Source organism: Heloderma suspectum, chromosome 1, assembly GCF_057233095.1.
Source record: "Heloderma suspectum isolate Gila_16-S chromosome 1, 16-S_ref, whole genome shotgun sequence".
Lineage (NCBI taxonomy): Eukaryota > Metazoa > Chordata > Lepidosauria > Squamata > Helodermatidae > Heloderma > Heloderma suspectum.
Genome location: NC_139458.1, coordinates 354,669,977 through 354,695,469, shown reverse-complemented (window position 1 = coordinate 354,695,469; position 25,493 = coordinate 354,669,977). Strand labels below are relative to the sequence as shown.

The 25,493-nt window shown below is 47.0% G+C and overlaps 2 protein-coding genes across 2 annotated transcripts; one reads left to right on the top strand and one right to left on the bottom strand.

Moving 5' to 3' along the window:
* The first annotated feature begins 568 nt into the window (after window positions 1–568).
* LOC146359714 (solute carrier family 22 member 2-like) lies at window positions 569–24,307 on the top strand. Its single transcript, XM_084832008.1, has 11 exons — window positions 569–985; window positions 3,346–3,449; window positions 4,272–4,426; window positions 5,420–5,588; window positions 6,395–6,509; window positions 10,364–10,470; window positions 15,160–15,374; window positions 16,180–16,288; window positions 18,761–18,873; window positions 21,620–21,719; window positions 24,235–24,307. Exons 1-11 carry the CDS (start codon window positions 569–571, stop codon window positions 24,299–24,301), a joined length of 1,671 nt encoding a protein of 556 aa, XP_084688134.1. The 3' UTR covers window positions 24,302–24,307.
* LOC146359715 (uncharacterized) lies at window positions 7,363–9,767 on the bottom strand. The gene is made up of 3 exons (XM_084832019.1): window positions 9,372–9,767; window positions 8,174–8,287; window positions 7,363–7,889 (listed from the first exon to the last, which is right to left on the bottom strand). The coding sequence occupies exons 1-3, from the start codon at window positions 9,533–9,535 to the stop codon at window positions 7,862–7,864; spliced, it is 306 nt and encodes a 101-aa protein (XP_084688145.1). The 5' UTR covers window positions 9,536–9,767; the 3' UTR covers window positions 7,363–7,861.
* Window positions 24,308–25,493: the final 1,186 nt, after the last annotated feature.

The following is a 25,493-nucleotide window of genomic DNA, read 5'->3' as shown; positions in this document are numbered from 1 at the left end:
GCCCGCTTGCCAAGCTAAAAGGCAGTACATGGTGATTAGAAACTGTAGCTTCCACATGCAGAAAGTATTTTTTTCATGAACATAATGCTCCAGGCAGGGCTGCCCAGGGGAGGGGGGCTCAGGCAATTTGGATCAGGCACTTGCAAAGCAAGAGGCTCCCCTGCCTCAGCTCTTGGACATACTGTTGGCCTCAGCCCTGCCTCATTGCTCACCAGAGCCCCACATATGAATGCGTCTTGGCAGGGGCAGCAGCTGTCCCCCAACATCACATCTGCCCCAGACTCCATAATCCCCTAGTCTTGGAGTTAGTTCCAAGACTAGAAAACATTAATGAATTAATCAACCATCTAATAGAATGTGTGGGACACATTCTTCAAGAATGGTGTGAAATAGCACATTCGAAATTAAGGCTGCAATGCATGGTTTGTCAATTTACAAAGTGAATTACTAACTTCATTGTGACTTTTGATCTGATCTCAAGCTGTTACTTAAACAGCTTTGCTGCCAACAAAATGCTGAGAGGTTCACATGAGGCTGTTATTCTCAATGAGCTGCCTCAAGTGCAAGAATGCCAACCTTAGATGACATTTTAGAGCATATTGGGGAGTTTGACTTGTACCAGAAAAGGGCATTTTTTGTCCTGTGTTTGCTCTCTGCTGCCTTCACACCCATCTATGTTGGTATTGTCTTCCTAGGTTTTACGCCAGAACACCACTGCCAGAGTCCTGGAGCTGCCGAACTAAGAGAGAGATGCGGCTGGAGTTTTGAAGAGGAACTGAATTACACACGTCCCAAGAGAGAGACCCATGGGGGTGCTTTCACTAGTCAGTGCAAGACATATGATGTGGAGTGGAACGTAAGTGAGCTGAGCTGCACAAATCCAATAGACTTTTTCACCGCTGACAGGAACAAAAGCAGCATTCCCCTCACTGCATGCCAAGATGGTTGGCTTTATGATTTCCCAGGATCATCCATTGCAAGTGAGGTAAGAACGATTATAGAAATTATTCGCTGTTTGCTAACAGGCAATACTGTTGTGCATGTGCACCCCACATTCAAGTGGTGAGACATTTCAGGGGTTCCAGCAGTTACTCAGGATTGTTTCTTTAGAAGGAGGTGACTGGAGACTTGTGGCATTTCAGTGATAGAAGGTATATTTACACATATATACAGGCTGCGCGTAAGGCCAGGGGCTGCAGCATTAATGCTTCAACAGATTCTTGTTCCCCATCAGATGTCTAAGGAAAGCCATAGTCCCACAGGCTTTTCTACAGAAAGCAAAGTCATCTCTCCACCTCCATTCCAGTTCCAGTTCCAGTTCCACTACCAGTACCAGCACAGACTGACTATTACTCACACTGCTTGCTTCTATTCAGACCTCTGAATTACCACTTTCCTTGGGGAGGTGGGGAGAAAGATAAGGCTCCTTCCGGGACAGTCCACCTATGGCCAACTCATCTCCATAACAGTACGTAATCTCCCCAGCCTAAACTTGCCCAACCAGTTGGAACCATTCTAAGAATCTCTTTCACTGCCAGACTCATAGATTTGTGGGGATTCTTGAGAGATCATACATATTAACACCAAACCCATAACAATACCAACATAAAGAGATAAACCCCAGGGCGGCCCTACCATTAGGTAGAGCAAAGTGGCTGCCTCAGGTGACAGATGCTGAGGGACAGGAAGCAGCAGCAAAATGCTGAAGGAGAAAGTCGCCTGCCCAGCACCAGCTACACTAGCCTGCTGCCCTCAGGTGCAATAGAAGATGCTGTGCTCTCACCAGAAGTGGAGTTAAGATTCAACTGCCAGTTTGGTCAGCTTCTGTACATGGGATGGGGCACCATCTTGCCCTTCACCTCAGGAAGCAAAATATTTGGGGTCAGCTCTGGCTAAACCATAAACTATCTGAAAGTCTACCTGGAGGACCAATCCACCTGTATGTTCCTGCCTGGCAGGTGAGATAAGCAGTAGAGACCCTTCTCCACATGTGATGACCTGCAGAGGTTAGGCAGACAGTTACGATGAGAAGGACTTCTCTACATTTGTATCTCAGTTCTGGAAGTCCCTCCTAAAGCAGATCCAATTGACAGCTTTGGTGTTACCCTTTAGGCATCAAGCAATGTCTTTCTTTCTTGTTCACTGAGCTTTTGGCAGGTAATTTCATTTGATTTGTTGTGAGTAGTTCCCATCCCCACCCTGTATTTATTTATTTTATTTGTACCCCGTCTTTCGATCAAAAATGGCACTCAAGCCTGCTTACAGAATCAATTAAAATGGATTTTAAAACCCTGTAGTGGTGGTTTTTAACATGCTATTAATATTGGGTTGGATCCAGATTTCGCTGAACTTAGGCTCCATTGAAATCAGCGTGAAAAGTGAATTATGACTTCTTAGGTCCCATTGATCTAAATACAATTTAATTAGTCTTGATCCAACCCATTTTTTTTAACTGCAACTCTTAGGATGGCTTTTTGCTTCTCATTCAGGAGCAATCTTATAGCCCCTATACAGACTCTGGGGGGGGCGTAGGATAATTCGGACATCACTCCAACCTCCCCACCCCTTCCCCTTGCAGCCAGCACGGACAGGCGACCTTGGAGAGGAGAGAAAGAGGGCATGCCGGGGGGAGGGGAGGGGACTGGGGAGGCCAGCTTACACCATATCCCCAGGCCTTCCCAGCCTCTTTCCTGCCACTCCACAGTGCCCCAGCTAGACCGCGAAAAACCCCATCTAGCTGAAATGCAGAGTGGGAGGGGCGCCCAGGCAAAGATCCCCTCTGCAGCTCTTCTGCTTTGCATTGGATGGCTGTAAGCCTCCATGTTCAGATGCTTGCCGCCATCCCGATAGGAATGTGCCCTTAGTTATGTAATTATATACCATACTGTGTGCAATTATATGCAGCAGCTCACACCACCTTGGATACCAACAATGGCATAAAGGTGGTGTATGAATGTTTTAAATTAATGAGTAGAGCTCCTACTCAAAACATCTCCAGTACTTAAGAATGAGAAATAATGCTTACATTGGGAAGTGTTCAGTTATGTTCAGATAGAGGAGATGTCAGAAATCTGATATGAGAAAAATGGCAACACTCTTTAGAAGCAAATAAAACTGAGAGATGTTCCCGGAAGGATTTGGAATTACATGACAATGGGTTGAATCCAGACTTAGCCATGTTCCAAGTAGGTGTATTGAACTATCAATTAACTCCAAAGGAAAAGAAACAAGCATTTTTTTCTAATATCTTTTCAAACTATGGAAGGAAACAGTCCTTGGGGAGATAATAGAAGGAATGGGATACATTTTCATGTATTTTCTTTAACTGGGATGTTATCTTTTTAGTTTAACCTGGTGTGTGAGGACGCCTGGAAATTGGACCTGTTTCAGTCATGTGTGAACGTGGGATTTTTTGTTGGTTCCATAAGCATTGGATACATGGCAGACAGGTGGGTCAGATTTTATGCTTTCGGGTGGGGTATTTATGATTTCTTTATTAGGAATAAAGCCCAGAATGGAATGCGGTTTTGCTAGGAAAATAGTCCATCCAACTGAATTTTGATGAGACCACTGGGTATTGATTTGCACTGGTAACTGACCTCAGCTATGGAGCTGAGAATTGGCCACCCTTCCATTTTGTCTGGTGGCGTTCCATGGAACTTCAGCACTTCTGTGCTCTCACTATTATAGCTGGCTTAATTAAGGATCAGCATGTCCACTGAGGGTGCTTCTAGATGAGGCCTTTATCATGCCATCGTCCTACCTCATTCATGAAATTCTACAGATAGTCTAGATGTTGTCTTCCTTTAGTAACCCTCCCCCATTTTCCCACCACTTCTTCCATCTTTTCTTTTATGGAAGAACATTCCCATGAACTAACTGCAACACTGCCCCCTTCCAGTAACTTGCAGACGAGGTTGCGATATTCCCAACACATTCAACCAACTGTTGAAAAGCAGGTGAACTGTGTTGCACTCTGATAATCAGAAGTCATAGGCTTGTTATATCGAAGAAGCAGTATATTTAAAATGTGCTGGGATTGCAGATGGTCCAAAGAAGCAGTTTTAGATATTTTGTAGAACATTTTACTTTGTTCTATAAGATTAATGGATGAAGACATGATTTTTTTATATATAAAAAGATGAATTCCTTTAATGAATTAAAAAAACATTTTTGGTTTTGTTTAGTAATAATGTAGCTTACCTTTTAGTTGTGATGTTCTCCCTTCCTTCTGTTTGTATACTAATGATCGGTGTTGTTGATCTCTGCAGGTTTGGCCGTAAACTATGCCTGTTAATTACCATCCTTATAAATTCCATCTCAGGTGTTCTCTTGGCTTTTTCACCTAGCTACACATGGGCTGTGGTCTTCCGCTTGATACAAGGACTGGTCAGCAAAGGGGGCTGGTTAACAGGCTACATCTTGAGTAAGGCTCTTTACAGTTGCATCTTCTGGGAATTAAACGAGTGAATTAAAAGATCCAATAGCTTTATCTTAACTCAATTTAGTAGGACAGTTATAAGTCCTGACAAGGAACCTAAGAAAGGATGAATGAACCCTAAAGTACGACCCTACAAATGCCTACTCAGAGGCAAGCCTCACTGAGTTCAACAGGGCTTACTCCCAGGCCCTTACTCCCAGGCATATAGGGCTGCAGCCTTAGTTGATTGATCAGTGGGATAAAATGTAAAGGGGGGCGGGGTAAGTTAATAGAACAGTTTTTAAAGGCCATTCTGGTTCTACTGTCTCAGTGAAATAGGAATTGAAAAACAACATATTAATATTTCAGTCTAACAATGAGTGGTAGTTTTATTCAGTTATACATTGTCTTATACCTCCTTTAACATCTCAGAAAGGTACCAATATTCTCAGGAAGGTACCAATGTTCAGGTTTTGGTGATATGCACATTTATTTAGATGTAAGAATCAATAACAATGATGGCTAAAAGAGGAGTGGGCAACTTGTGGTCCTCAAGATGTTTTGGCCTACAACTTCCATCGTCCCTCACTATTGGCTATGCTGGCTGGGCTCATGGGAGTTGTAGGTCAAAACATCGGGAGGGCCACAAGTTGCCCACCTTGGGCTAAAAGGCAAATGAATAATCAGGTAGAGATCATTGACAGCCCTAGTTTTAATTTATTAATGAAATACCTTCTGGTGATGAACCTGAATGCAAAATTAAATGTTGAATTTCACAGAGATATTCTACAATTGTTTCACTCAAGGCAGCTAGCTTCAAGAGATATGCTGCATCAGATACCTTCTTCTGCCCATTCTCTGTTTATTTATTTAATGGAATTTTTAAGTAAGTGTGCATAGGATTGCAAGCTTAGAATATTTTCAACCTCTCTGGGTTGTGCAGGATCATTAAAAAGACGGGAATGAAGTTTTCAATAAAGTTTTCCCATCTCTTTAAAGTCACAGAATTTGTTGGCTTGAGTTACCGAAGAACCGTTGGCATCGTTTACCAAGTCGCCTTCACTGTTGGGCTCCTTGTACTTGCTGCTATTGCTTATGCAATCCCTCACTGGAGATGGCTACAACTTGCTGTTACATTGCCAAACTTCTTCTTCTTGCTGTATTACTGGTAAGACCTCCATTACAGCCCCCAAAAGAAAACAGAACGATATAAGTAAAATACTGGCATCAAAAAGCAAAGTCAACTGCACAATGATAAAAGAGGGAATAGCTTATTTTTCTAGGAAGAATGCACCCATTACCTTCAACCTTTATCCAGATGCCCAATCTGAATTTAACACTAGAAGCTGTTGGTGTACTTTAAATACATCAAATTATGTCAAAAGAGAAAGAACAATTAGACATTGGACAACATTAACCTACAGTGAGGGCTCTTTCACACTGAGCTTTTATCCTGTGATTGAGATTGCTCCTTCATGGAAGTTTGTGGGCTATTTACATGACACAGTGATCATTCCAGGCGTCTCCTGCACTAAATGCCCTTTGTTCCATTTTTAAATAGTTAGCAGATAATGAGCTCTCAAAAAAGAGGAAAAGCAGCAAGAAGAGGAGTGAGATCAATGAAAGATAATGGAAGACTCAGATATGGGGAGAAGGAGGGGCAAAAGAAGCACATGAAAAAGGGGGTCACTGTGATCTTGCATTTAAAATAGAAGCAGAAGGACCCGTCGTAAATGCAGGATTTTAGGCTGGTGTAGAGATGCCCTATGGGCTTAGGAAGTCACGTTCTAACCATTTTACAGTGCAAAAGAGACAGGGAATGGGATACTTGACATTTCAAATGTAATGTCTCACCCAGCTCAGGCCAACTCCCTACTTTTATTTCCATATAACCCTACCTTTGTTTCCCATGACTATTATACAATGGATGCATTTTGCCATCATCTAATGATGCCCAATTTCTTGGTGTTACAGGTGTCTTCCAGAATCCCCAAGGTGGTTGATAGCCCAGCGGGAAAGTAACAAAGCCCTGAAAATCATTAAACGGATTGCCAAGGGAAACCATAAGAAGCTACCACCTTCAATGGAGGTAACCAGACCAATTAAAGAGCTACAATCCCCCTGCTCAAAAACGTCTTTGTATATTTACTCAATCAATATATAGACCATTTGACTATAACCCAGTTTGTATGTCATGGCAGCAAATTGTGAGTTAATTAACCCACGATTTGCAGGGGCACGTGGAGCATGCAAGCTGCATGGGAACCCTCTATTCAAACCTACAATTCCTTGATGGGTTAACTCTGGGTTGTCCTCCCCTTCCTTCCCCCTCTCTCTGAGCATCTCTACACCAGCCTAAAATCCTGCATTTAAAACAGGGCTTTCTGCTTCTGTTTTAAAGGCAGGATCACAACAACTCCCTTTTTTACTCACTTCCTTTCCCCCCTCCCCTTCCCCCCTCCTTCTCCCCATATCTGAGTCTTCCATTATCTTTCATTGATCTCATTCCTCTTCTTGAGGCTTTTCCTCTTTTCATGGAGGGAACTCAAGTAGAATGCAACAAGGTAATTTGAGAGCTCATTATCTGCGATCTATTTAAAAACAGAACAAAGGGCCTTGAGGTTCACGGTGTCATGTAAAAAGCCCACAAACTTCCATGAAGGAGCAATCTCAATCGCAGGATAAAAGCTCCACATGAAGAAAGCCTGTATCTCTTTTGCTGGGAACACATGCGTTTGCTCTCCAACTCCTACCAGTCTAATGGAACAGACTGTTCGTAGGTTGTTCATTCAAACTGCAAACAGCTTGCACGCTCTGCATGTCTCTGCAGATTATGGGTTAATTAACCCACAATTTGTGGCCGTGACATGCAAATTGGCCCTCTGTTGAAAGACATCTTGAAGTGGTTTACAACATAAAAAAAAATTAAAATACAAAACAGCCACATTTAAAATATTTTAAAACAAACAATACAAAACATCTTAGTAAAACATTTGAAGTTTAAAAAACCATCCTCAGTTAAAATGTTTAATATCAGAGAACTAACGATCAGTGAACTGGGCAGCACAAACAGAAAGGGAAGGGTTGGGTGAAAATGTCGGTGCTTAACTGGTGCCTAAAACATGCCATGGCGCCTCCCACATACCACGGGGGAGGGCATTCCGCAAAGTTGGTGCCACCGTGGAGAAGGCCTGCTTCCAGGCTGCCATCAGATGGCAATCTACAGTTTGCCATACAACCAGAAAGGCCTCCTCGGATTATCTTAGTGATTGAGTGAGTCTATATCAGGAAAGGCGATCTGCCGGGTAACCTGGTCCCAAGGTGTTCAGAGTTCAGATAGGCCAGCAACAAAACCTTGAACTTGGCTCGACTGCTAATGGCAACTAGCGCAGTTGCTTCAGCACCGGTGTAATACGTGCATGGCCAGGCTTCCAAGTCTTCCTAGCATTCTGCACCAGCTGCAGCTCCCCTGTCAAGCACAAAGGTAGTACATTTCAGGAATCTAAACGTGAGGCTTCCAGTGCATGGACTACACTGGCCGTACAACGGCACGGCTGACTGGGGAATGCTGGGAGTTGCACATAAACATGCACAGGACTACACCCTTATCAGACAACCTAAATAAGTACACAGGGAAAACATAAGACAATGTCTTACAGCAAGCCAGGCTATTGGTCCATCTAGACCAGGATTGTCTATACAGACTGGCAGACTCTTTCCAAGGTTTGAGACAAGAGCTTTTCACAGCCTTACCTGGAAGTTGGGATCTTTTCTATGTGAAGCAGGTGCTCTGCCATCTCCTGTGCTGAGGGAGGTGTTAATATCTCTGGGAGGGTGCAGCTTTGGAGGAATATCCCCTTGTTGCTACTATTAAGATAAAAAAAAAAGGTAAAGGTGTCCCCAACCAGTCGTGTCCGACTCTAGGGTGTGGTGCTCATCTCCATTTCAGCCTCAGCTGTGTTTTCTTTTAAAATAAATAGTTTAATTCATACGAAGCTTTTCCTGTTCTTAGTGGTAGCCAGAGAACACCACTGCATCTCTATTACAACAAAAAGAAGACTTCCCCAAATATTTTTTGGAATTTCCCCCAGAAATTATTTTTTTGGAGGGAAACATTTCCAAAAGCCATACTGTGGATTTTAAGAACGCACACACACAGGCTTCCTCCGTCTTGGAGCCCCTGTCCCAAGCTGTGTGGGAAGTGTATGCACACACTTCTCTCTAATGTGGCAAGCAGAGTGGTTTTGTTTTTTTAATCACTTGGGGCTGCCTTTAAGGCCAGAATCCCCTTGTTGAATGTTCAGCATGGAATCCTTTTTTAAGAAGTTAAAATTCATGTAATTTGAGGAGAGGGGGCTGGATTCAATTCCCCACCCCATTCCCCCTTGGACAGGATTTTAACTTTAAACACACACGCACGCACACACACGCACACACACACACACACACACACACACAAATGCATTCAATTAATTCACATACTTTCCATTGGATTGAGGCACAAGTGTTCAAATGCTTGTCACTGTCATCCCTGTATCTTTGCAGACTTCACTTTACTTTAATCGAACAGAAAATTGCTTGCACATTTTTCCTTACATGGCTAAAAGTGATGGAACCAGCGGTCTACTTTTGATTATTGAGTGAAAGCAGAACATTCAGGGAAGGGGACTGGAGTATTTGTGAGAGGGTCAAACACATGCACAGACTTATTTACATCCATGAGCCATTAGGGCACATGTATTTTCAACTAGGGTGCACCGCTTTGGCCCAAAAGCCCAAACGCCGAGTTGAAGCAGGGTGCCTCAGGCCGCTTTAGGTTGCCTCTGAGTCAAGGTGGAAGGCGCACAAAGCAGCCCAAAGTGGATCTGGTTGCTCTGAAGTGCTTCTTTGCGATCCAGAGGCCCAGCCACCACACGGCTGCCACTGCTGCCACTAGCCCCCAGCTCCTTACCTGGTCCTCTGGACGCATGCCAGCAGCCATCTTGTTCCGGGGAATGGGGGGAGCCATTTAAAAAATGACCTAGGAGCTTGTTGCAGCAGCAGCTCCCCTGGAAGCTGTGGTGGCAGCCTGCCCTCATTGCTAGCTGCCACCTCTGGTTTCACGCAAGCCTTCATGGGCTCCTCACAAGCAAGGAACCCATGAAGGCTTGAGCAGAGGCAGGAGTCGGCCTCCAGTTGGGCGCCCTCCCCTTCTTCCAAGGAAAGGCAAGAGTGCAGTTGGAGGGTGACTCCTGCCCTCGTGCCTGTTGGCAGTTGGCTGGCTGCGATGGGCAGTGGTTTCCCTGGCAGCGTTGGCAGCACCTTCCCTAGCGGCTCCCGCTGCAGGGCCAGCAGCGGCTCCCCTGGCGGCACCAGCGGCAGGGGCGGCTCCCCTGGCGGCAGTGCCTCCCCTCCCCAGAACAAGGGCCCAGGTAAGGAGTTGGGGGGGGAATAGGGTTTGGATATCTAAATCCTGCTTCGGCTTCGTAGGCTGAGGTGGGTCAGGCGCCCCCCCCCCCCGAAATCAGCCCGAGCTGAATCGGGCCCACCTTGGAAGCCCTGAAGCAGCTTCCAAGTTGGATCAGTGGTTCCACGCACGGCCCTGTTTTCAACAACTCTGCTAGAAGTGCATGTGTAGTGTTTGTTGTTCTTAAATCCACAATATAACTTTTGGAGAGGTTCTTTTTCCAAAATAATGCTTGTAACCCAGACAACATTTATTATTGGTCAGATTAAAAATACCATAAACCAATAAATAAAGTTTGGCGGGAAATTCCCTCCCCCCCCCCCAAATTGGAAAAAAAATGGGGAATTATTTTCTAAAAACATTAAAAAAAAAAAAGCCATTGAAGGGTTTTGCCAAAATTATGGAAACCATGATATGAAACTTTCAAGCTCAGGAGGGTTTTTTTTTGTCTCCCTTTCCCCCATGATACTGAATGTTGCTTTGTTGGGCCCTTCTAGAACCTTCAGCCTGAGGAAGAAGCGGGTGACAAGCTGCGCCCTTCATTTCTAGACCTGGTGAGAACTCCACAGATAAGGAAACATACGCTCATCTTAATGTACACTTGGTAAGAAAATTTCATTTAAAAAAACCCTTCCAAAGAAAGTGATTTCCCCCCAAATCAATGAATCTCCACAGTCATGTTCCATCCCATCCTACATATGCAGCTCAGAGGGAATCCCTGCAGGACTCAATGGAGCTCTTCCAACTCCCTTTCCACAGCGCAACCTGCTGGCCATTACTGTCAAGGAGAGGCCCACATACCCTTTCCGTCCACACATCCTGCAGTGCCACTCCTCCTTGGGGCTGCAAACACAGGGGACTAGGCTCCAGTTATGCTTCATCTTTACTTTTAAGCTGTCCTCCATGTTTGTAACTTGACCAGAAGTAAGAGTGGGCTTTCTGAATGATTTATTTATTTATTTGAGTCATTAGCCGCCCATCTGGCCAGCTACCCAGCCACTCTAGGAGGCATACAATACAAACAACAACACAAAATACAACAAATTTACATAATCAACTGAACAAAACAACATTGCTCTAAAAACGTGTAACCCACCCCAAATGCCCACCTGAACAGCCAGGTTTTCAGAGCCCGGCAGAAGCTCATCAAAGAGGGGCCATGGCGGAGGTCACTAGCAAGGGAATTCCATAGATTGGGGGCGACCACAGAAAAGGCCCTCTCCCTGGTCCTCACCAGCCTCGCTGTCCTGGCTGATGGGACAGACAGAAGGCCTACCGAGGCTGATCTCGTTGAACAGCATCTTTGGTGTTGTTGGAGGCTCTCCTTAAGATAGACTGGGCCGGAACCATATAGGGTTTTAAAGGTCAATGCCAACACCTTGAATTGGGCCTGGAAAACAACTGGTAACCAGTGCGACTCCTTCAGCACCGGAGTGATGTGGTCTTGCCAACAGCTGCCTTTAATCAGCTGGGCTGCCGCGTTCTGCACCAGCTGCAACCTCCGAACTGCCTTCAAGGGTAACCCCACATAGAGCACATTACAGTAGTCTAGGCAAAAGGAGACCAGGGCATGAACTACTGATGGGTAGGGATGTACAAATCCCCTTACCTGGGGTCCGCAGGTTGGGGAGGCGATCCGTTCCTCTCCCCCGGAATCCTCGCTGGCCGGCTCTGTTCCGCAAATGATACGGCCACCATTGCCATGCCATATCGCTGTGGATGAGAAACAGGAAGTGATCCGGATGCAAATGGCATCCACCACGCCATTTGCGTCCCTGTTTCTTCTTGCAATAGGCTATGCATCTGTATTTATGTAGCTATTTACGTAGCCTATCACGTGAAAAAATGTCCCTGTTTTTTCACACGATAGGCTACATAAATAGCTACGTAAATACAGACATGTAGCCTATCGCAAGAAGAAACAGGGACACAAATGGCATGGCAGACGCCATTTGCATCCGGATCACTTCCTGTTTCTCATACGCAGCGATATGGACAGCAATGGCGACCGTATCGCTTGCACAATGGAGCTGCCAGCAAGGAGGATTCGGCTCTGCGACAATGCGGCGGGAGGCGGAGGTGAGTGGAAACGTTCCGCCACGGACTGCGGAGGCCAAATTCTCTGGAATTCATTGGAGTCCATGGCGGAATTCTCCTCCATCCCTATGTGACTGGAGCAGATGGTTAGGGAGATAGGGGCGCAGCCACCGTCTCAAATGGAGTTGGTACAGCACCGCCCAGCTCACGGCTGACACCTGAGCCTCCATGGACAGCTGGGAGACTAAAATGACTCCCAGACTGTGGACCTGGCCCTTCAGGGGCAGCCACACCCCATTGAACACAGGTCAACATCCTCCAACCTCCCCTTGTCTCCCACCAAAAGTACTTTGGTTTTGTCGGGGTTCAGTTTCAACTTAGTCCTTTCCAGCCAGCCACTCACCAATTCCAGACATTTGGACAGGGTTTCTACAGCCAACCTTGGCAAGGATTTAAATGAGAGGTAGAGTTGTGTGTCATCCGCATCTTGGTGACGCTGCACCCCAAACCTCCTGATGATAGTCCCCAGCGGCTTCACATAGATGTTAAATAACATCGGGGAGAGAATAGAACCCTGTGGCACCCTGCAAGTGAGCAGCCAAGGGTCTGGTGTCTTCTCCCCCAGAACTACCCTCTGGTACCTGCCAGAGAGGAAGGAACAGAACCACCATAATACAGTGTCCCCTATGCCCAACCCCTCCAGGTGGTCCAGGAGTATACCGTGGTCGATGGTATCAAAAGCCGCTGAGAGATCGAGGAGAACAAGGAAGGAGCATTCGCTCCTATGCAGAACTCTCCCCATATCATCCACAAAGGCTACCAAGGCCATTTCTGTCCTGTGCCCAGGCCTGAAGCCCAATTGAAATTAGGGATGTATGAAACACCTACCTGGCTCCGCACCGGGCAATCTGTGGTGGGGGGGAGGCATTCTGTCCCTCCCCCCGGAATCCTCGACAGGGGGGGAGGCGATCTGGTCCTCCCCCCCGGAATCCTGCCCAGCCGGCTACACTCCGCGGCCAAGCTGCGGAGCCACCGACCGGCTCCGGCCACCCGCAGCCGGACATCCGGCCGATGGGCAGCCCTGCAGGGACACAAATGGCAGCTGTCGTAGCCGCCGCTATTTGCATCCCTGTATTGAGCCGTGATAGGCTATGTAAATATTTACGTAGCCTATCACGGCAGGGGGAAAAACCCCAGCATATGCAAATGGCGGTAGCCACCGCCATTTGCGTATGCTGGGGTTTTTTCCCCCTGCTGTGATAGGCTACATAAATACTTATGTAGCCTATCATGGCAGGGGGGAAAAAACCCAGCGTACGCAAATGGCGGTAACCGCTGCCATTTGCGGTCGCTGGGTCCCCCCCCCCCCGCTGTGATATACTATGTAAATATTTATGTAGCCTATCACAGCCTCCACAGGGAAGCAAATGGCATCCCTGTGTTAGCCGTGATAGACTACGTAAGTATTTACGTAGCCTATCACGGCTATGAAGAGGAGGAAGCGAATGGCGGCCGCAGGACGGCCGCCATTCGCAAAGCAGCGTGGACGGGAGCAGGTAAGTGCTCTGTTTTGTGTGCCTTTTGTGGGTTGGGGGCGGCAGGGACTTCGTCCCGCGCGCCTTTCGTGGGTTGGGGGGGCAGGGGCTTCGTTCCACAATGGATTTCGGGGGGCCGAATGCACTGGCATTCAGCCTCACCGAGATCCGTCATGCAATTCTCTGACATCCCTAATTGAAATGGATCCAGATAATCAGCTTCTTCCAAGGTGCCTGCAACTGCAAAGCCACCACCCGCTCAATCACCTTGCCCCAAAACAGCAGATTCAAGACTGGGCGAAAGTTGAAAGTTGTTCAAGTCTTGGGGATCCAAGGAGGACTTTTTAACAGTGGTCTTATCACCGCCTCCTTGAGGGCTGATGGCATCACTCCCTCCTCGAGGGAGGCATTCACCACCGCCTTGATCCCCTCCCTGAGTCTCTCCCTGCAGCTCATAATGAGCCAAGATGGGCAAGGACCGAGGAAGCAGGAGGCTGGCCTTAACGATGAAAGCACCTTGTCCACTTCCTGAGAAGGAAGAAGCTGGAACCGATCCCACACAACTGGTCTGCCACTGGCCACCCCTCGTTCGCTACCTGCATCCACAGTGCATGGAATAGCACTCCTGATCCAGTCGATTTTGGCCACAAAGTGTTTTGCAAACTCATCACAGGAGGCCTTAGAATGCTCCATTGGTTCCGGAACAACTGGACCAACCAGGTTCCGGGCCACTTGGAACAGCCTCCTGGGACTGCACTCTGCAGATGTGATACAGGCAGCATATAAATTATTTTTTGCTGATCTTATTGCCACTTGGTAGGCTGAAGCTACAGCTCTAAACCGTGCCCGATTGTCTTCGGAGTGAGATTTCCACCACCGGCGCTCTAGCTGTCTCAACTCCTGCTTCAGAGCTTGCAACCATGGAGTGAACCATGGTGCAGCCTGAGCTCGGTTCAGGGGGAGAGGGCGTCTCAGAGCCACCTGGTCTAATGCCCCGGTGATTGCAGCATTCCAGCCAACCAGCAGGGTCTTGACCAAGCAGCCATTTGCATCCTCCAAAGAATCCCCAAGCGCAGTCAGGAATCCATTTGGATCCATAAGATGCCTGGGGCGAACCATCTTAATGGGTCCTCCACCCCTGTGGAGGGGTTGTGGAACCAAGAAGTCCAACCTCACCAGTTAATGATCTAACCATGACAAGGGGGTGGTGGATATACCCCCGATTTCCAGATCACTCCCCACCTGTGCAGAAACAAACACAAGGTCTAATCCATGACCGGCTACATGGGTGGGCCCAGTTGGAATAGGGTGCCGCTCCCAGGAAGTCATGGTCTCCGTGAAGTCCCGAGCCACCCCCACAAGGGTGGCCTCCGAATGTACATTGAAGCCCCCCAACACGAACAAGTTAGGGGACTGCACACACACACCAGAGACCACCTCAAGCACCTTGGCCTGGGAGTCTGTCATGCAGCAGGGTGGGCAGTACACAAGCAGAATCCCCAGACTGCCCTTCAGGCCCAACCTCCAGTACATGCAGTCAGCAACCCTGGTCTCCTGGAGAGGGAGACTGGTGAGGACCAAGGATACCAATGTAGAAGGTCTTGAGAAAGAAACTGAGTTCTTTTGGCCTCTATCCTCCTCCTCCTCCTCACTTTGGGATGATTTTATAATGAAAAATGGGTAATAAATGTCATAAATAAAATAATACGTTCTTTGTCTAGGTTCACAAGCTCTGTACTGTATCAGGGCCTCATCATGCACATGGGCATTGCTGGCGGCAACATTTATCTGGACTTTTTTTACTCTGCTCTTGTTGAATTTCCAGCTGCCATCATACTCATGCTCACAGTTGACCGCATAGGCCGTCGCTACCCCTGGGCTGCAGGAAATCTGACAGCAGGAATCGCCTGCCTCGTTACAGCCCTAGTCCCCAAAGGTGAGTTCTTTACTGAGTTGCCCTCTCTGTATAATCTATTTATGGGGGCTGGTACTTCCTTTTTTTTTCACAGTACTTTTTCTGCCTTTCTCCCTTCTGGGAGACTAATATACAGGGAGTTTATCTCTTCTTCCATAGGGGGGATATCAGCTTGAGGGGGGAAATGACTGGCAGGGACAGGGATAAGCACCCCCTTTTGCACCCACCCTTCCTTAGCTTCTGATTGGAGCTGTATAGAAACAGGAAAACCCAGCCAATGGAATATGCCTGTGCGTTCACAATTGACGCCCCACTGTGTGTATTTTGCACTAAGCCGTCTGTGCCAAATAGAAAAAGTAAAGTGTGACTTCACCCTGAGACATAGGATTGTGTGTATGTTTTCTTCATTCCTGTATGTGCAGTGCTTGGATGATGATGAAGAAAACCCCCTATGGCAGCAGTTCTTGATGCAGATGTCAAGAACATGGGCTACACCAGGAGTGGGCAAACCTTTTGGGATTGGGGGAATGCAGTGGCTCCTGCAAACCCCTTTGGGGGCTAGGGCTACACAAGTGGGAGGGGTTTGTGGATGGGGCCATGACACATAGACCCATGCCCTTACACAGGATCACTATACCATAATGGCATCTCTTTATCTTGCAATACATAGGGCAACTGTATTTCTGTGCAATTTGTGGTGTGTGTGTGTGTGTGTGTGTGTGTGTATGTGTTGTAATATACAGTATATCTATTAGACCAGTTTTGCAGAGAAAGAACAGGAACCAGGAAAACATTCAGCTGTGAATACTATTCAATGTCTTTTCAGATCTCTATTGGCTTAAAATGACTGCTGCTTGCTTAGGCAGGATGGGCATCACAATGTGCTATGAAATGGTCTGCTTAGTCAATGCAGAACTGTACCCGACGTTCCTCAGGTGAGTGAACTATCTTCAGATACTTGAGGATGCAATGGCATCCCTTGCCAAAGTGCCAGTGGCCATTCAGACACAGAGCTCCTTCTTATGCCATATGACCATTTTCATTAGGGGCACAATCCTATGCATGTTTAGACAGAGAAAAGGCCTACAACTCCCAGCATGCATAGGATTGTGCCCTTAGTGGTGTTATTTATCATAGGCTAGTGAAAGGCTTGTTAAAATATTTTCATTTAGTATCTCATCTTGCCATTGAAACATGCTCAAGGCAGCTTATACTTCTGACATTGAAAAGCACTCAGTAAAGACTGAAATAAAACTATACTTTTAAAAAATATATATTTTATTTATTTAAAAATATTTATAGGCTGACTTTCAGGTCAGGAGCCCCGCCCATGTGGCATACAACAATAAAATGCATATAACAACATTCATAATTTTAAAAACTGATGCGGTAATACAAGCAGCAGAAGTTCCACAGAACAACCAGGTTCAGCAAAAGACAGAGCCCATAACACCATTTCAGCTATACCTCAGTCTGGTCAAACATAATCAGCGGAAGACCAGAGGAAAGGTGTAAGTCTTCAGGATCTTCTTAAAAGTCTGCCATGATGGGGCCTTATGGACTCCTGATGGCAACTTATTCTGAAGGTGTGGGGCTACTGCGGAAAAGGCCCTCCCCCATGTATTTACCCACTGAACGGCCCTCACAGGTGGGCAAGTGGGGAGGTCCCCTGTTGCTGATCTTAAAGTGTAGGCAGGCTGATAAGGGTGAAGGTGATCCTTTAAGTAATTGGGTCCCAAATAATTTAAGGCAACCCCAAGAAAAAAAGGGAAACAATCAGGAACTAACAGGGAATACCAATTAAATCCTGCAAACATTCTCATAAAGAGCCAAGTTTACACATGGATGGAGGTTTGGGGCAGTAGTGTAATTAGGTGGGGTGATAGGAGCATCTGCCTCGGGCACAACTGGGCATCAACCGTTACGTAAAACATTATCACATCAAATTACTATGATCCTTTATTTTCATTACAGACTTAATTAGTACATTTATAGATAAAAAGGCAGATATTGGCTTGCTCGGAGGCTTGGCAGGCTAACTACCTGATACATACAAATGCATGACTGAGCTTGCATATTACAAAAGTGGCTGCTGGAGGAGGAGGATTTGTGTGGAAAAGCAGCTGGGGGAGGGGTTGCTTAACCCTTTCCCCATCTGCCATTTTCCCATCCCAAATTGCTCCACACAGGGTTCAGTATGCGTGTTTCCCCATTCGGAGTGGAGAAATGGTGAGCACTGAAAGACTATTTTTTGCTTGCTTGCTCTTTTGCACAGCAGCTACTGAGCAGGAGCAGTAAGAACCACCCCAGATTGATCACCCACTCTCCACAGTGGTCAATCCAGGGGTAACTCCTGTTATTCTTTTAAACATCTTTACTTGTTAGAAATGATGACCTCAAAATCTGTTTGGATTTATGCGGCAATCATTTGGTTTGGTAAGGGGAGGAGAGGCGTAGAAATAGCTTGCTGTGGCACTGGTTTGGGGGAGGAGCTCAAGGCCTTTCCCTTCCTGTTATCCTGACTTCTGCCCTGCCCCTCCTTTGTTTCAGCCCTTCCCCCTAACTCGAAACCCTGGCCTCTCGTTCCTGTCATATCTCCCACCCCAAAGGACCCAGGCCAATCTCACATCTCCCCCCACAGCCCCCATGCCCCTTCACCTTTCCAGACTCTTTCCTCCTCTCCTCTCCCTCCTTCCCCTACCTGGAACCCATACCCAGCTCACCACCTACAGCTCAGCAGTAGTGTAAGCAGCAGTAGTGGTAGCACTTTCTCAGCAGTAGTGTAAGCAGCTAGTGGGAGCTGCTTACACTACAGCTGAGTGCACTGCTTACACTTCGGCTAGTGGGAGCTAAGCAGCCAACAAGAGGGAAAAGCTGGCTCTGCAGCCAAAATGAAAGAACACACTGGAAAAAACGGCCGGCATTTAAAAGGCTGAAATCTGCTTTCGACCTTTCAGTAGTACAACGTCGCATGAAATGTTTCAGAATCCTTGTATACAGTGCTGGCGTCAGGCTTTTGAGCGCCTTTGGACAAGATACCCACAATGGGCCCCCTCCCTCAGTGAGTCTGCCTTCTCCGCAGCGCTGTCACCAGGTACTGTTGCTCTCCATCCTCTTTCTCATCACTGCCATCACTTGACAGGCAGAGAACCAGGGAGCAAGTAGGCAGTGGCGTCCACTGCCCCTCCGTCTCACCACCGTTGTTGTCTGGCCAGAGTGAGAGGCAGGTGAACAAGCAGGTTGCAGTGGTGAAGAGGAGAAGCAACTCCAGGAGGCTCTCATCTGTGGGCCCATGCTGGGGTGGGGGCCCTTGGATGGTGCCCGACCATGCCTAGTCTTGATGCCAGCCCTGCTTGTACAATCTGCTGTTATTAAAGATGATAATCATCCTTTTTTTTTTTTTTAAGGAATCTGGGGGTCCTTGTCTGCTCTTCCATGTGTGATATTGGTGGGATCATAACACCATTCATTGTCTACAGACTGGCAGATATCTGGCATGAGCTTCCACTTGTTGTCTTTGGTAAGAACCTGATCACGTTCTTTTCTTTTAGGTTATATGAGGGTAGAAAATTCACGCTAGGGGCATCTCTACAGCAGCCTAAAATCCTGCATTTAAAGCAGGGCTTCCAGCTTCCGTTTTAGATGCAGGATCACGACGACTCCCTTTTTCACATGCTTCCTTTCCCCCCTCCCTCTCCCGCTGCCCGTACCTGAGTCTTCCATTATCTTTCATTGCTCTCACTCCTATTCTTGCTGCTTTTACTGTTTTCACGGAGGAAACTGAAGCGGAACACAACGGGGTAATTTGATAGCTCATCATCTGTAATCGATTTAAAAACAGAACAAAGGGCATTTAGTGCAGGAGGGTCACAGCAGGGTCACAGCGGCATGTAAAGAGCCTGCCAACTTCCACGAAGGAGCAATCTCAATCACAGGATAAAAGCTCCCTGTGAAGGAGCCCTCGGGCTCTGTGTGGAAGGAACTGCAGCTGTAAGTATACCTAATGGTGAAGAGGCTCAAATAGAAGCTGACTATGCACCAGTAGATTGCTCCTCCAGAAGAGGGCAGGCTTTCTCAACACGGTGCCCCTCCAGATGATTTGGACTACAACTACCATCAGCCCCAACCAGCATGGCCAATGGCTAGGAATACTGGTGGTTGTCGTCCAAAACATCTGGAGGGCACTAGGTTGGGCAAGGCTTTTATAGGGGAATATCCAGACTTAATGACCCAAATCCTGTGTATGGTTTGAACAGAATAGTCTGTGCTTGCTGATTTGATATCAGGGCTTGGATTTATTTTCCACAGTAGATTCTTGGCAGGACATTACAGCCTCATTTATTTGGATCTCTCCTGGCTTAAAAAAAGCTTGGACCTCCAATCTTAAAAAAAATAAAACACCCTAAATCCCACTGTCAGAAAAATCCATATTCTGCTGTTCTGCTAAACAACTCCGTTTCAAATACTCATGTAACGTTACTCTTGGTGCAAAATATGGGGATTGTTTCCATTTTATTTGCACAGATATGAACCATTTAGAATGATACAGAGGAAGGGGGTTGGAGTTGCATATTGCATAGCACCACAAGTGTGCTCAGGGGCAGGATTGCAGTGCCAGGAGCTGTGGGAAGGGTCAGGGAATGATGCAGAGAGAAAATGTCTCAGTTTCCTGGGCCCCATCTACATGAGCTTTTTACTCCGGGGCGGCTGCGAGTTGAGGTTCCTCGGGACATATGACGCAGTCTCCACTTCGCAGCAATCCGTGGTTTTCTCCCAGAAAATGCAGATTTCCGAGGAGGCGTTTTGCTGCGATTTTTATGGTTTGCTGCGGGTTTCCCCATGGTTGTGAGCCGTCTGTCCCTTCCCTGAACCGGCCTCACATTTTCCAGTGGGCGTGTTGTAGGCATGTGTAGTGCTTGTGTCACTCTGTGACACCCCTTTACTCCGCCCATCCCTTTGCAGCCGCGCAGTCACAGAGGCACAGAGAGGCATTTTCTTTTATCAAACGTTTGCACATTTTTGCAGCTTCGTATGTTTGCAATGGTTGCTTTCGGACTCAGTGCCCAAGGGCCAGGGGGGTCTTGGGGGAGGACCAACTTCACTCCAGCCTCCATTTCTGAGCGATGGGTAGGCATGTATCACTCACACAAACCATCGCAAGAGTCTCAGGCTGGTGGCGTGGAAATGAAGGAGCACAGAACACCCACTTTTTACCTAACAAGGGACAGAAAGACACAACCGAGCCCGTAACATACAAAACAGTCACTGCAGTGTTGCACCCCCATGCTCACGGGGCTGCACAGCTGCGCATTAAAGTATAATGGCAAAAAAATAGGGCACGGTGGAGTCTGTTAGGGGAGCGCTCAGTAAGTTGCGAGTGTATACCACCAGAAGCTAATTCGAAGCTTCAGTGATGGTTGTGACGGGGTTGGTGGTGAAAGCGGTGCCATGTAGATGGGGCCTTGTAGTCTGTCAGGATGACCAGGCTCGGAGCCAATACCTGGCATCTTAGGATTGCTGCTGCTGGGGCCCCAGTGGCCCCCGTCCCAGGCAGCTGGGTTTGTGAGACTCTTCCATATTAATTTCCCCAATGCCCCTGTGCCCTTAGGCACTCTGAGGCATTGTGGGAAATAAAAATGCCAGCTCCCAGCCACTGCTGCAACTGCCACGTAAACTTGGGTGGGCTCATCAGTATAATGGGGGCCAACCATACGGCATTTTGCCGAGGGCCCCCCTCAAACCTGGAGCCTGAAAATGTGAAGAACTTTCAAATATGGGAGTAGACATCCTTAGAATTCTGAAAACACCATCCAATTCAGTGTGAGAAACTCAGATTTCAAGATCTCTGAATACATGAATGCACAGTTCTAGGACCCAGTCTCTCTCTGCTTGGTCATATCCTTTTGCAATGTTCAGTAATTCTTCATTTCATCTGAATTTTTAGTGATACATAAAGGATACATTTTGTTTCTGTTTTACTGTTGCGGATTCCTAGAAACTACAGTTCATTTTCCACTCCAAGGAGGACTCTGGAGAAAAATTAGGTCATTGAGAAATGCTCTGTTGGGGAGGGGAGTAGAACCCACATCTACAAGCGCTGTCATTTCCTTTATCACATTTCAAGTATGCATTTTCAACATGATTAACGCATTTCTGAAGTGCATCAGTATCACTTAATATAATTTTTAATATATAGATATAACATGACATGACTCACTTCATAACATGGCTTCACTTGACCTTACATTTGTGCTGTGTGCTTGAAGCTGCAATTGGCCTCATCGATGGTGGCTTGGTTCTGCTGTTACCTGAAACCAAAGGAAAAACTTTACCTGAGACTATTGAGGATGCTGAAAATATGCACAGGTATGGACCTGTATAACACACCCTCCAGCAGGGGTGTTGAACCTCAGGCCTGTGGGCCAAATCTGACCTTCCAATCTGGCTGTCCACACCCCTTCCCCCACCTGCCTGTAGTTTGGTGGTTTTCTGACTTCTGTGCAGTCCTCCCACCCCACCTCCTGCCATTCTAAAAGGTGGAAATGCCTCTCCTAAGGCTTAGTTACTGGCAGTAAGGGCTTCAAGCTAAAATATGCGGCTATTTTTGGCCCCAGCCCTTTTTCCTTTCACCCCGCACCTATTGCACTCAGCCCCACCCACCTGAGAACTTCTCCAAAATTGAATTGAGCCCCCTTGCTGAAAGATGTTCAACACCTATGCCCTACAGAGAAAGGCATTATCAGCAAACAATATCATCTTACAGTATCAATGGACAGAACTGAGCAGGGGGTTGGACTCGATGGTCTTATAGGCCCCTTCCAAACCTTCTATTCTATGATTCTATGAACTTATATACTAAACATATGCCAAATATTTCCTCCCTGCCCAGCCTCCAAATTTCATGGGACCATTCATCCCCCATGAAAAGGGGGGGGGGGATATTTGGAGACTTCTGGGTGGGGAAACTTCAAGAATGGAGTGGTGGTCTTGCCATTAAATACAAGGTAGCTGAGGTGTATGTCGTGTGTGTCCCCCCCCCCCGTTTACATACACACACAAAACCTTTGCAAATGGGGGCTTGGCTGCTCTTAAAATGTCCCTGCTACTCTACATAGCACCACACCTAGGAGTGTTCTGTACCAGGAAGGTGACCAGATGACTAAGAGACTTTCTGTGTGTGTGTGCGTGTAGGAAAAAAGGGGGGACACTCTCTGTCACCTTGTATTTAAAGACAAGACCAACCCCTCTCTAAAAATTCTTAACATTTACTTGTCCTCTCACAGAATAATCCCAACCTCAAGGGATGTTTTGCTCTCCCTGCCCCTCAAATCCTCCTGAAACAGAAGAAATCCATCTTGACCAAATACTTCAGCCCAGTACAATACAATTACATACAGCCAGAAGGAGGAAGTGTTTAAAAGGAGCAGGGATACCCAAATTTAGTCTCGGGGAGTTTTCCCTCCCCCACCCCCATTCAGGGTTCCTGACGTCAAAGCTGGAGCCTGAAATGCAGCAAGTCAAAGAGACCGCTGCATTGATCAGGCCAGGTTCCTAGTAGTTATACCCGGACTGCCAGTCATAGAATCATAGGGTTGGAAAGGGCCTACAAGACCATCGAGACCAACCCCCTGCTCAGTGCAGGAAGCCTGATTCCCAGGCGGTCTCCCATCCAAGTACTAACCAGGGCTGACCCTGCTTAGCTTCCGAGATCAGATGAGATCGGGCACATCCAGCCCTTTGCTCATCAGTCTCGAGGCTTCAAACTGCCTGCCAATCACAGCAGCTGTTGTTATACAATGCTGTTCTCTCGTGGGCCTGGAGAGGGCTCTGAGACATGACCACATGGTCCACGGTAGCTCTAATGGTTAGCAGCTGGACCCAGCACCCTCAAGCAGTTCCCTGGATGTGAGTTCCCCAGGATGCCCCAGTGGTGCTGATTCTGGGCCCTCCCACCTGCCCCTTTCCACAGGTTATGGCAGCAGCAGCGGGGCCTAGGAAGCCATTTAAAATGCCCTACAGTGTTCCAGATGATAGGACATTGGGGCATTGAAAGGCAGCTTACAACCGCCTGCCACAGATCATAGCAGTACTGCCCACTACTGGTAAGCTCACTGGGGATGGGGCAATGTTGTTGGGGTGAGGCCCACCAGACAGCACTTTACCCGAGGGGCCTCATATGTGGAGCCAGCCCCGGTAGTTCATGAGGCTGGGCCAGTGAGCTATCCCAAGGTGCCCAGATCAGATTGTAGAATCTGGAAGCCAACAACAAGAACATGCTGCTGATGCCTGGTGTCCTGAGACAGTGACTGGAGATGCACCTTCCCATCTGCACAGTAAAAGAGGTGGGAAGGTGCATTCCCATCCAACTGCTTCTTAGTGAAGAGGTTGTATTCTACATCCAGTTGTGTGGGTCCTGCGCTCAAATTTAGTCGCTGAACTACCCCATGCCAGTTCCTTTACCAAAGGGTCAAGTTACAGGTGATGAGAAAGGCATGGATCTTTTATCAAATGCCAAATAGCAGCTGCAGGGGGCTTGATCAGGCTTGGGACTGTTGGGTGCGGAGAGGAGGACCTTCACCTTCTCCCCTCCCATAATGCTGATTAAAACTTCCTCTCCAAAAGCTGCTGTTTGTATCATTGGCGCCTCCATTCTGATGTAAATAGCAGAGTTTGGAGGACTGCTCAGGGTCACAACAGTGACGGGAAGGTTTAAACTCCCCCTCTCTGCTCCCAGCAGTCCTAGGCACAACTTTAAAAGATGCATTTAGTTTCAAGGGCCAAAGGGTCATGGTAGTATAGTTATTTAGCTGAACATTCTCTGGTCATCTGAGTCTGATTTGTTTTATCCTTTCACACTGCTCTTCTGGCTTTATTTCCACAGGCAAAGAAGGCCAAAAGAAAAAATCATTTATCTTCATGTCCAAACCTCAGATGCAGCGCCTAATTAAGGACAGGCAGCTGCAGGATTTTCCCTTGATGAACGATTAAGGAAAAATGGAACGTGAGGGTGGGGCGGTATAGAAATTAAATAAATGAAATAATAAATGAAATGGAATGAGGGTGGACACAAACACATCCCTTCAAAGTTTGCCAACATTCTTCAAACTTTATGCACCCTCTGATTCTTTACTTCCTTATCATGATTCCAGTGTGTTTTAGAGAATTCTGTAGTCCTGGAAATAACTTTATAGATTATGTAATATATACAATGCCTCCCAGTGGCCTAAAGAGGCACATAGTTCTGGTAGTCAAGTTTAAGCTAAGCCAAGGGCATGATCCAGTCCCCCATTGATTTTAATAGGAGACAGTTGAGAGCATGTACTTATGTTTCCATTGCAATCGATGAGAATTGTTGTTGTTGTTGTTGTTGTTACTTACGCTTAATTGGCTGGATTATGCCCCACGTTTCCAACAGCCTACGTTAGCCAGATAGCTACTTTAAATGCTACGTATTTCTTTCGCATTGTGGTTTTTCTAGGTCTTTCCTTGGTAAAGATTTCACTACACTGGGCTAAACTAATAATAAAGTGTGAACACAGCCAGGAAAAGAGGGCAGTGGAGGCTGGTGGCTCCTATGTCAGTGACTGAAATCTAGGTTTCAGTCAGAACCAGTCTGAACTCTAAAGGTTGGTGGCTTCAGTGTCAGTGAAGTACCTTGGAAAGCTCCTTTAGAGTTCTGACTGAAACCTGGAGCGGATTCGCTGCCCCACTGCCACCGTCCTCCGCTGAAAGAGGTAGTAGGCACTCGGTCACTGGTGGCCTTCAACCTGGCCAGCCATCTATTGGCAGTGCACTAGCTGGACTAGATAGCCTCCAACTTTAATTTCTCTGCCCATAATATTTTGGAAGGGAGGACTGCAATCCTATGTATCCACACTTGGATGTAAATCCCACTTAAATGAATTGGAATTACTTTTGAATTTAAATGAATTTAATTACTTTTGTGTAAACATTGGATCTGAATGTGGTCGTGGAGTACAAAAAGAAAAAATACTGTAGAACTTGCCTTGTGGAAGCCTGGAAAAGACCCTGATGCTGGGAAAGACTGAAGGCAAAAGGAGAAGGGGACAGCAGAGGATGAGATGGCTAGATAGCATCACCGATGCAATGAATATGAACTTGAGCACACTCCGGGAAAGA

What these genes read in the sequence shown, in the direction of transcription:
- LOC146359714 (XM_084832008.1), top strand. Translation starts at nt 569, where the DNA reads ATGCCAACCTTAGATGACATTTTAGAGCATATTGGGGAGTTTGACTTG. An exon ending in AGCTACCACCTTCAATGGAG is followed by an intron (nt 6,510 to 10,363) that starts GTAACCAGACCA and finishes GGGCCCTTCTAG; the next exon opens with AACCTTCAGCCTGAGGAAGA. An exon ending in GATGCTGAAAATATGCACAG is followed by an intron (nt 21,720 to 24,234) that starts GTATGGACCTGT and finishes TTATTTCCACAG; the next exon opens with GCAAAGAAGGCCAAAAGAAA.
- LOC146359715 (XM_084832019.1), bottom strand. Translation starts at nt 9,535, where the DNA reads ATGAAGGCTTGCGTGAAACCAGAGGTGGCAGCTAGCAATGAGGGCAGG. An exon ending in GCATGCGTCCAGAGGACCAG is followed by an intron (nt 8,288 to 9,371) that starts GTAAGGAGCTGG and finishes TTATCTTAATAG; the next exon opens with TAGCAACAAGGGGATATTCC. An exon ending in GAAAAGATCCCAACTTCCAG is followed by an intron (nt 7,890 to 8,173) that starts GTAAGGCTGTGA and finishes TGTGCTTGACAG; the next exon opens with GGGAGCTGCAGCTGGTGCAG.